This window comes from Ictalurus punctatus, chromosome 13 (genome assembly GCF_001660625.3).
Source record: "Ictalurus punctatus breed USDA103 chromosome 13, Coco_2.0, whole genome shotgun sequence".
NCBI classification, from domain to species: domain Eukaryota; kingdom Metazoa; phylum Chordata; class Actinopteri; order Siluriformes; family Ictaluridae; genus Ictalurus; species Ictalurus punctatus.
In genome coordinates, this window is record NC_030428.2 from 22,930,001 (window position 1) to 22,946,876 (window position 16,876).

Genomic DNA, 16,876 nt, shown 5'->3' on the forward strand with positions numbered 1-16,876 from the left:
GCACAATTTGTGACTGGTCAACCAATGGTAAACTGTCATCTAGCTATATATATATATATATATATATATATATATATATATATATATATATATATATATATATATATATATATATATATACCTCATTGGTATTGTATGTCGGAAGAAATAGAAACCCTGTTTTCATAATTCAGCCAGAGTTATTTCGAGAACTAACTTTTTTGGAGCTTAAAAAGTCAACTAGAACATTATATTTTGTAAATTAATCTCTCAATGTGTTTAATTCGTAGATGGGGCCACATTTTCTGGGGAAAAAATTGTGGTTATTTGTAAACAAACCGCAGTGCAGCAGACATGTTGCTCCATGTCTTTGGTTCAATCCTGAGCTCGAGATACTGTACAATATGTGTAGTTGCACGTGTTCACATGGACTTCCTACAGGTTCTCTTATTTCCTTCAACTTCTCTGGCTACACTAAGAATTGCCTCTAGGTGTGTATGAGTGCGTGTCCCCAGACACCGCACAACCCCCCCAACCCCCCCCCCCCCCCACACGTACACACACGTACCCCAACCCAAAAAAATGTGTCTGACCTGTACTAGATAAACTAAGTTTATGTAGTAAATTAACGTTTCTGTTTTTCAAAATCCTACAGTCTATGCTTATTGTGACGTGTTCAGCAAAAGCAGTTAAAGTGGTTATTGAATATTTAAAAATAAAATCTCGCTTGGGGACCCCCCCCCCAAGTTACCCCCCAAGTGGGTATTTAGTAAATAGTGTTTTTTTTTCTCAGTACAGGGAAAAAATTATGGATGTAGAGGATAAACAGTAGGTTTAAAACACTGCGGTTCAAAAGGCTACAATTCAATGATGAGTATTAAAAAATGACACTAACCAGGTGAAATTCCGCAGTGCACCAACAGAGGCATAATTTGTTGCAATATGAGTGGGAGGAAACATCTGTGCATATCTCAACAGTTCATCTCGACTTTAACTGTTACCATTAACTTAGTGACTACCAGTTATTTTGCCTAACCTTTCCCCATAAAATAAACTAATATTGAGATGCCATGGTAATTTTTCCTATGCAGTTAGTATTGTGAAAACAAATCTAAAGCATGAACGCCCTATATCAGAACCTCAGAATACTAGAACATATTGTACTGGTAGACACAAGGAAAGAAAGATCCGATAGCAGGGTGTTGGGGAAAATAGAAGGTGAGATAGGTAAAGAATAGAAGAAAAGGAGTCTTCTGCTACTAGAAGTCCTAATTCTCTAGGGATCTCTGAGCTAACAGAGCAGAGTGTGAGAGATTCCCTCTCTTCAGCTGTTACAGTGTCCGTCTCAGCGCGGTTGTTCGGTGAGGATGATTCGGACTTTAAATTCAGCTCAATACACCAGCTTAGAGACTGAAATTTAAATACAGTACATCCCACCAGCTTTTCTGCTTGACGTTGATTAGGCAAAGCAGGGTCGTGCTGGGATTCGGAATGGAATCACTTGTAATACTCGAGCAAATAATAAAGATGAGTTTTGGCTTCAAACTTAATTAAATTACCCTTGAGCTCCCCTGACACTAAGGCAGTTACTATGGCAACACCGAAAGCCTCCTTTAGTTTGGGAAGCGTTGGAATAGAAGATATTGAGTGAGCTGATTCGAAGCTCATGGCTGGGTAGGCGAGGAGTGGAAATAAGCCCTTTGTCATCATAAAGCATAAACTCAAGGTTTTCAGGTGTTAATCTTATTTTCCTTTGCCAGGCTGATGGTAAAAGAAAGGCCACTCTAGCAGAAAGAGATCAGGACACAGCACTTGATCGGGCCACCAGCATGCAGAACAAATCTCATGACAGATTTCTGTGGCAAACCCCAGTGCACCAGAGAGGGAGTGTTCCTCAGGAATCTCTCCTTATAGCACCGCCTGTAGGTGGCAGAACGTCTCCCAAACACAGGAGCTCTATATCCTCCATCACAATCACCTCCAGGAAGGTCATCCGTTCCTCAAGCCTGCCTGATACCAGCATATCTGGCCAGGATAGAAACAGGGAACCCAGCCCTATGGCCCTAAACAACCACATTACTGACCAAGATTACACGAACACTCTATGCCCGCCAGAGGTCAATCCACGGAGGAAAACCCTTGTTGTTAAAATTACTGAGCAAAGAGAAGAGACCAGTAGAATTCTGCAGCCAGGTGCTAAAAATGACCCAGTCTGTAGTTTCCCTTCAAGTAGGACTACTGGAGAAAACGATTTCTCACGCTTCTCTACTAGAAGGAGCTCTGATCTTGCAGCTTCTAACCTATCCAGCGTGAAGAACCACCCCTTACTGGCTTCCTTGAGTGTGACTGGTAGAGATAACCATATCCCAGAAATGTCTAAAATGACCCACAGAGAATGCCATTCTCAAGTCCCTTCCTGCCTAGCCACCCAAGAGACTCAGATGCCAGTGGTGCTTCGGAGGAAACCCACCATTATCAAGGTGCAGGAGCAAAGAGATACTTTCAGCAGAAAGGTCGAGGACCACAGAAGGAAAGTGGCCTACAGGCACAGCTTCAGTGACCTCAAAATCACTGACATGAAACCACAATCAGACAATGAACGCATGCTTTCTGAAACTGAGATGCAGGATTTGAGTAGCAAGACCAAATTGTATAAATCCACAATGTCCCTCCAGCTGACATCCTCCAATGGACCTTGTCTGGATGATGCACACACTTTAAGCGGTTCCCAACCCCGGAGGCCTGCAAGTTGTTTTGCTAGTCTGTTTAGCCCTGTTGAGCCAAGTGCTGATGGTTCACAAGGTGATTCAGTTCACAGCACTTCTACTATTCTTCCCCACAAGACAAATATTGACCCTGCGTGCTCTGCTGCCAGCAGCTCAAACAGGTGTTGGAGCACTGAAGGAGGAGCAGGGAGCCATGACAAGATTTATACAAAGACAGAGAGCTCTGCTTCGGATAAAGGGCAGCGCAAGAGGGAGTCTGCTCTCCCGAGGAACCAGCCTTTAACTCTCATCAAAGTACCAGGTAGGAAACCTTGTAGTGTATTCAGATGAATGCATCCAGATACTTGCATGCTTTATGGACTGTGTAGCTGTGATCATTTGTGACAGTCAACTGCTGAGAGCACAGCTTATGCTATGAAAGTGCAATTCTGGGCATAGACACTCCACAGGTTGTCCAAAGCTCATGTTAGTTTTGATGCATAATTGATCACAGTGAGTCAGGAAATGGGGATGTGAGTGAGAGTTTAATTGAAGCTACAGTACACACAGCAGATATGTACATTGCTGACTTCTTTACAGCGGTGCCCTGAAGCAGATCATTATCACACCTGCTCTCTCTCACTCTTCCTCTATTCTCTCTCTTTCATGGTCTTATTTTCTCCAGTTTTCATTTTCCCACGCACCTCTCTGCATGCGTATTATATTGCTACTCTGCTTCTGGCTACATTGCGATCATTTCTCGGGAATTTAGAAATGTGAAAGCGGTAGGCAGCAAATTTCACAGTAGCCGAATGAAGACACAAATGCACACACACACACACACACACACTTTATATTCACTAGGTGATGCACAGACACTGACAGACACACATACAGTATCAGTATCACATTCTGGACACATACTGTTTGGTGCATTTCCCAGAAAGCTCAACCCATGAGAACCACGATGATATAGTGGCCCTGAATGCAGCTGCCATTATAGCCAATATAAAGCTACAGTGTGAGCAGCAGAAGAGAACCCAGACCAATGGCAACACCACCAGAGAGAGAGACTCCACAGCCCTGAGCAATACTGCAGGTAAGAATTCGACTTAAACGTACAGGGATAATTATTGAAGATTAAAACACTACAGGGTATACTGTTAAAGGACTGGCTGGTGTAATGCAGTCCAAAGCAAAGTACAGTGCTGTGAAAAACTATGTGCCCACATCCTGATTTCTACTGTTTTTGTGTATATTTCAAACTAAATAGTTTTAGATCTTCAAACGAGATATAACATAAAAGAAAGGCAACCTGAGCAAACACACAATACAGTTTTTATTTTATTTATTTAAAAAAATTTTATTGAAGCAAATTTTTTGTTTTCTAACAGCTATCACCCATGTGAAAAATTAATTGCCCCCTTAAACTTAAATCTGGTTGTGCCATGTTTAGCAGCAATAACTACAATCAAACACTTCCGATAACTGGAGATCAGTCTTTCACTAACTTCTAGGACTAGGATTTACTTCTATTCTTTGGATCATTGTCTTGATGCATAATCCAGTTGCGCTTGAGTTTCAAATTATGGGATGAAGACCGGACATTCTCCTTTAGGATTTTCTGATAGAGAGCAGAATTCGTGTTTCCCTCAATTATTGCATGTTGCCCAGGCCCTGAAACAGCAAAGCATCCCCACACCATCACACTTCCACCACCATGCTTGACCGTAGGTATTATGTTCTTTTTGTGGAATTCAGTGTTTGGTTTACGCCAGATGTAACGGGACGCCTGTCTTCCAAACAGTTCCACTTTTGAATCATCAGTCCACAGAACATCCTCTCAAAAAGTTTGAGGATCATCAAGGTGTGTTTTGGCAAAATTCAGACGAACCTTAATGTTCTTCTGGATTAGCAGTGGTTTTCACCTCGCCACTCTTCCATGGATACCATTTTTGCCCAGTGTCTTTCTGATAGTGGAGTCATGAACAGTGACATGAACCTTTTTTGATGCAAGAGAGGCCTGTTACCACTTACTGTTAAGTTCTTGTTGTGACTTACATTATAAATTGTCTCTCACCAGCCTCTCTTTTTTCTCTTCTTCTTGAAATTAAGAAGACAAAAAAAATTATTTATTTTTTTTTGAAAGAGCACGTTAATGTAAACTTGTACTAACTTGTACTTGCCTTGCATCTAAACTACTGTCTGAGCTGCTGTTATAGAAAATTAATCAATGCCTTTAGACAGGATGAAGAAGAAACCTTGAAAGAAACTCAAGGCATGTATCAGTATTTATAATCCTGAATAACTGCATGAACAATTCGCTTATTATTTTTGTTTGTACCCTGACCAGACAGTTACTAAGAATGAATGAGTGAATGCTGTAAATACATTTTATACATTCACATTAATGAACATGGTATTTCTTTGTTCTACAAGCTTCATATCTGACCAATTGACCACATTAAAGGAAAATCCTCCTCCTATGAATTCTTTTTTTATTTTATTTTTATTTTTGCATCCAGTGGGATCCTAGCACACCCTATCCAAAGTTGTATTTGTATTTCTATCCATTTAGAGCACATTATCTGTCAATACGAATAACCTATTCCTATTTGGTTACATCTGAAGCCTACAGCAAGGGTCTTCAAACTTGCCTCTAGAATTAATTTCTTATCTTGGATTTTGTAGTCACTGGTAAACTGTTAATGTAACTATTAGGTTATGTTGTCACCACACATGACTCGTAGGTAAAGGAGGGTGGAAAATGTTGAAAACTTGATCTTCAGGACTGTAGTAACCCTGCTCTAAAGTTTACAATATACACAATTATCTTGTTCAGAACGCAGCACTGAACATATAAATATGCAAAGGAAAATTCTTATTTATTAGCATGTGCATACTTTACACTAATAGATGGCTTTAATGAACAATTTTGATTAAATTTTAAGCGTGAAAAAGTACTTGCAGCCTGAAAATATCACACATTTACAAGTGAAGGGGTGTTTAAGAGGGTCTTTAACATAATCATATGGCTCAGGGGTATGATAGTGAGGCCTGAAATGCACTGGCTTTAATATGCTCAGGATGGTAACTGTCTTTGGGCTCTGACTCTCTCATGTGTGTAATGGTAATATTGTGTTAGCTCAGAGTCATGGATCAGCCACAGGATATGAAATGGTTCTTGCTATAAACCTTAACTCTCCAGGCAGGACTTGCTTATAATAATTGTTTTCCTAAAACAAATTAAAGGATTTAAAATTTATATGGCTTATAATATCAGGTGATACAGTCCCCTCTGAAAGTATTGGAACAGCAAGGCCAATTCTATTGTTTTCACTATACATTGAAGACATTTGGGTTTGAGATCCAAAGATGGATATAAGACGATAGATCAGAATTTCAGGTTTCAATTCCTGATATTTACATCTAGATGTGTAAAACTACTTAAAACATGGCACCTTATGGTGGCAGACCCAATTTTTAGGTGACCATATGTATAGGAACAGATAGTCTTAAAGTAAATAAGACTTAATATTTGGTTACATATCCCTAGCTTGCAATAACCGCATCAAACTGCTGACCTGACACTGACATCTGACATCACCAAACTGTTGCATTTATTTTTAGTGTTGCTTTTCTAAGCTTGTACTGTAGCTTTTTTCAGTTGTTGTTTGTTTCGGGGGGTTTCTCCCTTCAGCCTCCTCTTCAGGAGGTCTAAAAACCTTCCACATTCCCCTCCTGATGAAGTCCTTTGTTGAGTTGGCAGTGTGTTCTGGGTCATTGTCTTGCTGCATAATGAATTTCCTCCCAATTAGATTGGATGCATTTCTCTATAAATTGGAAGACAGATTGTTTCTGCAGACTTCTGAATTCATTCTGCTGCTACCATCATGGGTTGCATCATCAAAAGATTAGTGAGCCTGTTCCAGAAGCAGCCATGCAAGCCCAGGCCATGGCATTACATCCACCATGCTTGACTGATGACCTTCTATGTTTTGGATCATGAGCTGATCCTTTCTTTCTCCACACTTTGGCATTTCCATAACTTTGGTAGAGGTTAATCTTGGTTTCAGAACTTTTGTGGCTCATCTCTATTTTTTTGCAAATTCCAATCTGGTTCTCTGATTCTTACTAACCAGTAAAATCCCTAGTGTTGAATTAACACCCAGAGTGCTAATTTTCTCCATATAACCACTGTAGGGTGTAAATCCAAGACTAGGCCAACCACGTCTGGTTGTTAGTCCACCAGTGGTTTCTTTCTTCTTCAGGACATTCCAAATTGCAGTACTGTCTATGCCCAATGCTTGATTGATTTTCCCTCTTTTCTCAGCTTCAAACTGGCTTGCTTTTCTCCCACAGCTCTCTGGTCTTCATGTTGGTTTATCCTTTTTAACAACAAATGCAGTCTTCACAGCCAAATCCTAGGGCTCAAACCAATAGTAGACATTCAGAGCTATTAATTCTTTAAACAATCAATTTATCAGGGCACACCTGGGCAGCAAGAAACAGTCAAATGTTCCAATGTTTTTGATCACTTGAAAAAATAGGTGGGTTCAAACAGAAGTTGCTATGTTTTAAGTTGTTTAACAGATCTCAATGTAAATATGAGGAAATGAAAGCTGATATTCTGATCTGTTGTCTCATATTCATGTTTTGATGTTGTTGTCTCATATTCATGTTGTATATTGCAGCATAAGCCCAGTTAAACCGGGCTTATGCTGCAATATACTGTACATATAGGAAAAGTAAGTAGTTATATAAGTATAAGTAATAAATAGCTATAACAACTTTAAAGCAAACCCTAATGTTTCCCCCATCAGAAAAAAGTATGTGCGCCTTTGTAGCTCAGCTAATTTCTGGAGCTCATTTCCAGGCCAGAAAAAAATGTAAATTGAGCCTGACATGAAGAATCTACTGACATGAAGAAACACTGAAAAGTTATTTTTTAAGATGTCTTTATATAAGTTGCAATATTAGGCAGCATGAGAGTGTGCTTAAGGGCAATCTATGAACTGATCCAAGCTGGGATCCAGAGCATGGGCCGACAACAGCGAAGTAAAACAGCGGGTCAAAACTAGATAAACATAGAACTGGTACTAGAAAACAAGGCTTGGACTTAAAATATAAATATATAAATGCATGATTTAAATGCATGAGAACAGCAGTGGATACAAACAAGTCAGAGCAGGTGAACACAGTAGGGAAACAACCAATGGCAGGACAGTGAAAGAGACATGACTGAAAATAAAATCACATGATAATGTAAACATGATGTGAAAGTAATGCTCACTGAACTGGAAAGTGCAATGTGCACCAAGAGTGTGATTTCATGACACTGTATAATGAAGACTCTTTTTTTCCCCCAATTAATTCAGATTATTTTAAATTAATTGAATTAATTTTGTAATCATTTAAGGTCTAGTGATGTTTACAAACTGCACTATTCTTAGTGGTTTAAAAGAATGCCAGTAACTCATCGTAGCCTTAATATCAGCCAATTTCATGATCCAACCAATGTATCGGTGGGGTCCTAGGTCATATTCATCTTTTCATATTTCCAATATTCTCGGAATGACAGATATTTTAGAATTTGATTTCCAACTACAAGACATGTGACTGCCACTCTATTTGTCTAAAGAATTGTGTTAATGTGTGTTATCTTATGTCAAGGGCCAGAGCTGATGAAGCAAATATTGCTGAGCAGAGTGTAACTGCTTCCTGTCCTGTAGAGGGTGAGACAGCAGAACATATGAAGCCATGGCACGCAGACTTTGTTCCACTTGAGACCACTGATGACTTATTATCACAATCTCACACAATCAGTGTAAGCCAAGCTCTAATTATGGAATAAAGATAATGGAAAATAGTAACCCCTGTTTTTTTTTTTTTAGGGTTCTACTTTGACATAATTAATGCTTATTAATAAGTTACATCATGGCTATTACAATGAGTGCAGGGTCAGCTGTGTGTGTCGTTATAGAAAGCTCTGGCGCATGAGAGGTCGGATTTCATAAGGCAAACTCAGGCACAAAGGAGACAACACCTGCTCAACACACACACACACAACAGTACTATCAACAACATCTGCTCAGGGACAGAGAGGTGAGCAATAATTACACACACACACGTAATGATATATACATCAGCACCAACACCAATGTCTGCTCATGGACAGACACACATACACATGCATAATTTATATACACATGTATAACATCATAAATGGCAACACAATTGGACACCAGTGATAAGAAGATTACTGTGGGATTCCATGAACTATAAAATAGCAAAATTTTATAGCAATATATTTTAGGCAGCTGCATAACAATCATCAGGACAGTCCCATCCATCCATTTTCCATACCAAAATTTTAATGGCAATAGCATTTGACCCATGCCAGATTGTTGCCTTTATTTAATGAAATCTGATTTTAGCCTGGTCTAATATAAGACCTAAAATATTGGTAATATTTCTGGAAATTACTGAAATTATTTGAATTTCTCATTATAGATAGAAACAAAATATTCCAGTTCAAAATTCTAGTGTTATAGATATGTTTAGATGTATAAGTTGAACTGCAACCACGTGTTGCACAACACTTTTACAGAGGAGATCTCGCCCCCTGCTGGGCACAAGAGCCAAATACACAGAAACAAAAATGCCTGCAATAGTTTTAAGTATTAATATACAGGTGTCTGATGCAAAATGACTGGACTATCATAAATGAATCATCTCTGAGGCGTTGATCATATATTTATAATCAGTGGTGCACACTCAGAAAAAAAAACGGTACTAAACTGTTCCTTTCCTTGTTGTTGGGGTGGTACCCTTATCTTTTATACCTTTAACATGTATCTTTAAACTGGAAATGTGCATATGTTGTACCTTTAAAAATATTTAAGATAGTCGGACCATTACCTTTAGCTTTAAAGATACATTACATGCACAGTTCTAGATAAAAGATACATACTAAAGGTACAAAAAGTGTACACTTGAGGAGCCCTTTTTATCTGAGCGTGAAATTATTCACTTCATGTTAAATTCACTCTGGTTTTGTTGAAAAACATATATAAATATATCATTCAGAAAAACACATTAATTTTGAGTTTAGATCTCAGATTCTTTTCAAAGGCCTTAGCTTTGATTTCCAGATGACACAGTGGCTTGATACACTGGTAGCATTTCTCTATTTGGGGAAGTGGTAGCTCAGTACTTTCTCTATGGTACTTTCTCTATGGAAAGTACTTAGGTACTTTCTCTATTTGGGGAAGTGGGAGAACATTGGCTAAGATGGTGGACTACTGATCATGGTCATGAGTTCAAATCCCAGGACTTCCAAGCTGCCACTGGGCCCTTGAGCAAGGCACTTAACCCTCAACTACTCAGATGTATAATGAGATAAATGTAAGTCGCTCTGGATAAGAGCGACTCCCAAATGCTGTAAATGTAATGTAATGTAATGCTAAATCCTCATAGTAGATAAAGTGGGCCCAGTTTATTCGTAATGTTTAGATCAGAATCATTCCTGCTTTACAAAACCTGCACAAAATTCACTGTTATGAACGTAGAGCAAGCGTGAAAGTGTGGTAATGAGATGTGTGTGTGTGTGTGTGTGTTCTTTCGATAACATTTTCGAATCGGCAGACCAAAATATCTCGGGGAAGCAGATGCACCAGACGTTCAGACAGTGAATTCTAATCTGAGCTGCAGTCACATACCACATTTCCTCTTCCTCTCTGTATCGCTCATACCCCCTTTTCAGTCTCACTTACTCCCTCCTCCCGATATTCCTGTATCATCTCTATCTCTATTCGTCATGAGTGAGGAGTTTTGAGTCCCTGACTGCAGGGCTTTACTGCTCTCATTGCATTTCCCCCTCAGCCTGTTTGTCTCCATACTGCTCAGAAAACTCCATCTGATATATATGAGAAGTTTGGGTTATTATGTTTCAGGCTGATTCTGAAAGCAGGAAAGGATCTCAATTGACTGAGAGTGTTGTATGGACCTGTCCGTCTGCACTATCGTTCAGCTAAAGCTGACGGTTATGCATTCATATTGGTAATAACCTCTGCAAACGGTCATGACTAATCTCTCTGTCGTTCTTTAACATTTGGATTTGGTGAGTGTGAGATATGTGTGACCTTCAAGGCCTTTTTTTATTGGTCCCTCTAGATACTGTATGATGGTCCCATAACATAAGATATAACCTTCTGAGGATAGTGGGATGACATGACATGTTTCCCAGTGCCAATAACATAATAAATGAATTCAATTCAATGTATAATAGACCTAAACTGGATGCTGCAGTAGATAGTGTTTCCACCTCAGAGCTCACTGGGTTGATCCTGAGTTTGTATTGCTGTCTGTTTTGCATGATCAAACCCTATGTTTATGTGGGTTTCCTCCAGGTTTTTTGGTTTTCTCCCTCCTATTAAAAACATGCCAGTAGGTGCCCTAGATGTGTCAGTGTGTCAGTGTGTCAGTGTGTCAGTGTCAGTGTGTGTGTGTGTGTGTGTGTGTGTGTGTGTGTGTGCATAGTGCCCTGTGATGCACTGGTGTCCCAAGGTGTATTCCACCACGACCCTGACCATGATAAAGCAGTTACTGAAGCTGAAGCCTTGGAAAAGGGAGATAGTACCTTAAATAAAGAAGAACGTCACTAACTGATTGCTTTCAGAGCTCTTTTTGTGAAGGTGAATTCATAGTAGTTTAGTTTACTTACCCTTTTCATCCAAGTCAAGTTTGTCATCCAAGTCCACAAACATTAAACTTCCAATCAATGGAGTTAATTCATATCCGCTTAATTGAAGTCAACATGGTGGTCTTTATTGAGCAGCATTAGCAAGCTAGCCAGCTATAAAAGCCCACTCACTTGAATGAACATATAGTAGATACTTTATGCAACACCTTTGGTAGTGGTTAATTTCACATGCACCTCATCCTAGTGAGATGGTTAGCACATTTGGCTCACACCTCTAGGGTTGGGGGTTCAAATCCCTCCTTCGCCCTGTGTGTGCTGAGTTTACGTGTTCTCCCTGTGCTTCGGGGGTTTCCTCCGGATACTCCAGTTTCATCCCCCAGTCCAAAGACATGCGCTGTAGACTGATTGGCATTTCCAAATTGTCCATACTGGGCAGTTGAGTCCTGCGATGGGTTGGCACCCTGTCCAGGGTGTCCCCCGACTTGTGCCTGAGTTCCCTGGGATAGACTCCAGGCTCCTCTGTGACCCTGTGTATGATAAACGGTACAGAAAATGGATGGATGGATGGATTTTTGCATCCTCCAGGGTCGTCTTGTGTTTCCCTCAGCCACCGCTCCTAACATAAGGTGAGGTGTAAGGTGATAACATAAGATGAAAGATGCAGCTACTTTTTGCCCTAAAAAACTGTGAATTTAAAACACACTTTTGTCTTTATTGACAGAAATTGTAGCACACTTACTGAGGTAAAGGAGAGGATAGAGGTCAAGAGCAAAAAATGGAGTAAGTGGGGGGAGGGGTTAAAAAAGTACCTATAACACACACACACACACACACACACACACACACACACACACACACACACACACACACACACTGTTTCCTTTGCTATTCATCTGTGTATATTATTCACCATTCACTTCATTTTGTGAAGGAACTGACTTTCTTCCCAGCTTGAGGAAGTGGATGAGACATTAGAGCATTTTCTTTAAACATTAACCAGCATTGCGAAGATACATTCAGCACTTAGAATGCAAGTGTTGAGAAGATATCTTATATCATTGAGGCACAAGGAAGGGTACAGTTTAATACCCTTGCTATGATATACGCAGCCTTCTTTGTTTGAACAGAACGGTGTGTTTGGTCCCATTGGTGTTCCATGAACCCATAGAGCATGGTTCCAACACTAATCCTAATGGGTCAGAACCCATACAAATGTGCAATTATTAGAGAAAGGCCCTTTTTGTCCTACATGCTTGATTACTTGCTATAAAGAGCAGCTTACTACGATCCAGCACTAACACATGCTCAGGAGCATGATGCCTGTGTGCAGGCTCAAGACACTACAGGTTTCTTGAGACCGCTGACATTTTGATTTTAGCAACTGAGTATGTGTGTGTTAAATGAATATATGTATATGTATATCACAAAATGTGTGTGGAGCTTAAAGCTACAAATCACTATCTTTTTGGGCACTTAAGGTTAAAGTTAAGGTTTTGGTTAATCAATAGAGATTTAATTAAGTGTAGTTATTAAATGTATTTAATTAACGGTAACATTGTATACAACGGCCACAATAAAATTATAACATTTAAACATAGTACGCTAGGTAAAAGAAATACTTAGGCCCTTAGTGTCTATTTTCATATGAGCCATTAAACACTACTGTAGAGTGTGACGTCACAAATAAATTCAGTGCTGAACACGGGCACCCCCAAAACACACAGGCAGAAATGACTTTTTTTTGGCCTATGGTAAAAAGAGTTCATATAAACTAGCATGCCACATCTGCTCTTATAGAGAATTAACATCTTAGGATCAATCGGAATCAAGACTTCAACAACGTGGAATATAGCAGGATTATGGATTAGTGTAGAAAAGCATAGATTTACAAAGAACTCATTATAAGTAATTAAAAGCACAAATATAAATCCACGTGTATCAGTAAATGGCAAATATCAGCAAGCTGTTCAAGTCAGGACTGTAAAGACAGAAAGTGTCCACTAGATGACAGTATTGACCAGCCTGTAACAAACTGCTGACACACTGCTGCTTCAAAAACCTGACGGTTTAGCCATCGTGTGTGTTAGCAAAATGATTAATTTCAGTATAAAAATATAAACATAGATATAGCGTTATATGCTATGCACTGTCATTTAATGAACATTCAGGATTAATGTGTGTGTGTGTGTGTGTGTGTGTGTGTGTGTGTGTGTGTGTGCGCGCGCGTGCGTGTGTGTGTGTGTGTGTGTGTGCTTGGCAGGCCACATGTTTCTCTGTTGAACAGCTTCATTGTGCTGTGTGTGTATGAGCCAGTGTTCACAGGGGACAAATGGCCAGTGGTCCTGTCATACTCTCTCTCTCTCTCTCTCTCTCTCTCTCTCTCTCTCTCTCTCTCTCTCTCACACACACACACACATATACAAAATATTGTGTAGGTCCTCATTGTGCTACCAAAACTGCTCTGACCCCTCGAGACATGAACTCCACCTCATCCTAGTGAGATGGTTAGCACATTTGGCTCACACCTCTAGGGTTGGGGGTTCAAATCCCTCCTTCGCCCTGTGTGTGCTGAGTTTACGTGTTCTCCCTGTGCTTCGGGGGTTTCCTCCGGATACTCCAGTTTCATCCCCCAGTCCAAAGACATGCGCTGTAGACTGATTGGCATTTCCAAATTGTCCATACTGGGCAGTTGAGTCCTGCGATGGGTTGGCACCCTGTCCAGGGTGTCCCCCGACTTGTGCCTGAGTTCCCTGGGATAGACTCCAGGCTCCTCTGTGACAGCTTCATTGTGCTGTGTGTGTATGAGCCAGTGTTCACAGGGGACAAATGGCCAGTGGTCCTGTCATACTCTCTCTCTCTCTCTCTCTCTCTCTCTCTCTCTCTCTCTCTCTCTCTCTCTCTCTCTCTCTCTCACACACACACACACACACATATACAAAATATTGTGTAGGTCCTCATTGTGCTACCAAAACTGCTCTGACCCCTCGAGACATGAACTCCACAATGAATAATAATAATAAGCATTTATTGGTCACATATACATTACAGCACAGTGAAATAATTTTTTTCTTCACAAGTCTCAGCATGTTAGGAGGTTGGGATCAGAGTGCAGGGTCAGCCATGAGACAGCAGAGGGCCCAACAGTGGCAGCTTGGTGGTGCTGGTGCTGGAACCCCCGACCTTCCAATGAGTAACCCAGAGCCTTAACCATCAAGCCACCACTGCCCCTGGTGGTGGCTTGACAAGACCTCTGAAGGTGTGCTCTGGTACCAAGACATTAGCAGCAGATCCTTCAAATCCTGTAAGTTGTGAGGTGGGGACTCCATGGATCAGACTCGTTTGTCCAGCAGATCCCACAGATGCTCGATGGGATTGAGATCTTGTTAATTTGGAGGCCGAGTCAACACCTTGAACTCTTATTCCTAAAACCATTCCTGAACAATTTTTACAGGGTGTCAGGGTGCATTATCCTGCTGAAAGAGGCCAATGCCATTAGGGAAGACCGTTGCCATGAAAGGGTGTTCTTGGTCTGCAACAATGTTTAGGTAGGTGCTGTGTGTCAAAGTAACATTCACATGAATGCCAGCACCCAAGGTTTCCCAGCAGAACATTGCTCAGAGCATCAAACTGCCTCCACAGACTTGCCTTCTTCCCATGGTGCATCCTGGTGACATCTCTTCCTCAGGTAAGCGGCGCATGCACCCAGCCGTCCACATGATGTAAAAGAAAAAATGATTCCTCAGACCTTCAGGCCGCCTTCTTCCATTGCACCATGGTCTAGTTCTGATACTCGCATGCTGATGCTGCCTAATATATTCCATCCTTTGATAGGTGCCATTATAATGAGATAATCAATGTTTTTCACATCACCTGTCAGTGGTTTTAATGTTATGGCTGATTGGAGTATATATACACACAAATATAGCCAAATATCATTCTCTCTCTCTCTCTCTCTCTCTCTCTCTCTCTCTCTCTCTCTCTCTCTCTCTCTCTCTCTCTCTCTCCCCCTTTATTTGACAAGTGTAATTAATCAACCCATTAATTAAATCGACAGCTTTGTTTCCTCTGCTAATACTATTGCAGTTCTCATTATCATGAGGAGGAGGCAAGCAACATATTACACAGTTATCATTGATTTTATCTCATGTTTATGTATATAGTGACAGATTCATGTGGAGTTTGTTTGTGACTTTTGAATTTTTTTTTAAACTTTCAAATGCAATGTGAACCTTTATTCTGAACTTTACATTTCCATACTTCTTTAATATGCCATTTCCCTGAAGAAACCTTATGACAATTATATATGATATTTAATATGCATACATATTATATAATAATGTTCTGTAAAAAAAAAAAAAAAGAAAAAAAAAAAAGAACACAAAATATATATATTTTATTAAAGCACATTGTGTGTACTCAGTTATAGGCACAGACTTTATGATTCAGTTATTACTTGGGAACACATCTATTTATACTAGTCAATGCTCAGAACCTCAAAGTTTTCACCAAAACAGAAATCTTCAAAAATCCTCCATTTCACCAGTCTGCCTTTCCCCATTTCTGTGCTATTTCGGTTGAACTTTGATGCTGTAATGCACGGTATACTACGTGCTCCTTGCTGTTTGTGATTGCTTGCTTGGTTCTCTTGCAGAAAGTTTTGGATCCGGGTCTAAATAGAGGGAAAGACTGAAACAGTGGGAGAGAGGTTAATGATCTCGTTTTGCTGCCTCCTGTCCAGTCTGTTCCAGCACACTGAAGCTCCCTGAAGACTCTCCCTCGCCCTCTCACTGCAAGCACAATGACTCCAATAACACAATGCATTTCACTAATGAAAATACTCTGCATTTATCAAGTGACTTCTTTATTAGAGATTACTGAGATTAACTTTGCTGAAAGTAAGAGCAGGAAATTTACTAAAGTGTGCTGCATTGAGGACATTTCAAACTACAGCTGGACGTCACAGTTAAAGTGTGCCTTAAAGTATTTTAATTTAGCATAAAATGAAATATTAAATATAACTACATTGTAAAACCGGATAAGTTCTTTAAACTCAAAAAAAATTGAGGAAACTAATTACCTCAAAATTTTTAAGTTGATAAAACAGTTTATTTAAGCCAAATACATTTAAATAGAACAAAAGTACATTTTAAATTACAAAGTTTGAGCTTAATTTTTGTTATATTTAAGTGTATTTGGCTTAAAGAAATTGATTTATCAACTTAAAAATTTTGAGGTAATTACTTTCCTCAATTTTTTTGAGTTAGATGAACTATTCGGTGTTATTTACTAACAGCTTTTTAAAAATCTTGCCGTATACTATATCTCAGTTTACTTTTTAACAGTGGCTATTGAGCTTCATCTAGCAATATTATGTAGACTGCAATAACCTTTAAAGCGCAGGATTTTTGAGTGTAAAAAGTGTTAAATGGTCCTAGCAAATTACTGGTGTCATTATATGAAATACACACAGTGGCATTTATCACTGCAA

At 39.7% G+C, this 16,876-nt stretch overlaps 1 protein-coding gene across 2 annotated transcripts in view; it reads left to right on the plus strand.

Moving 5' to 3' along the window:
• Positions 1 to 16,876, plus strand: part of c13h10orf90 (chromosome 13 C10orf90 homolog) — a 28,452-nt gene extending 11,576 nt beyond the window's left edge. Inside the window, exons 4-8 of one of the 2 annotated variants that reach the window (XM_053685232.1) lie at positions 1,740 to 3,006; positions 3,628 to 3,783; positions 8,358 to 8,511; positions 8,668 to 8,789; positions 16,040 to 16,876. In XM_053685232.1, the coding sequence (XP_053541207.1) occupies positions 1,740 to 3,006; positions 3,628 to 3,783; positions 8,358 to 8,398 (1,464 nt within the window). In that variant the 3' untranslated portion in view covers positions 8,399 to 8,511; positions 8,668 to 8,789; positions 16,040 to 16,876. The remainder of the gene's footprint in view (positions 1 to 1,739; positions 3,007 to 3,627; positions 3,784 to 8,357; positions 8,512 to 8,667; positions 8,790 to 16,039) is intronic. The other variant, XM_017482597.3, reaches the window with a different exon arrangement.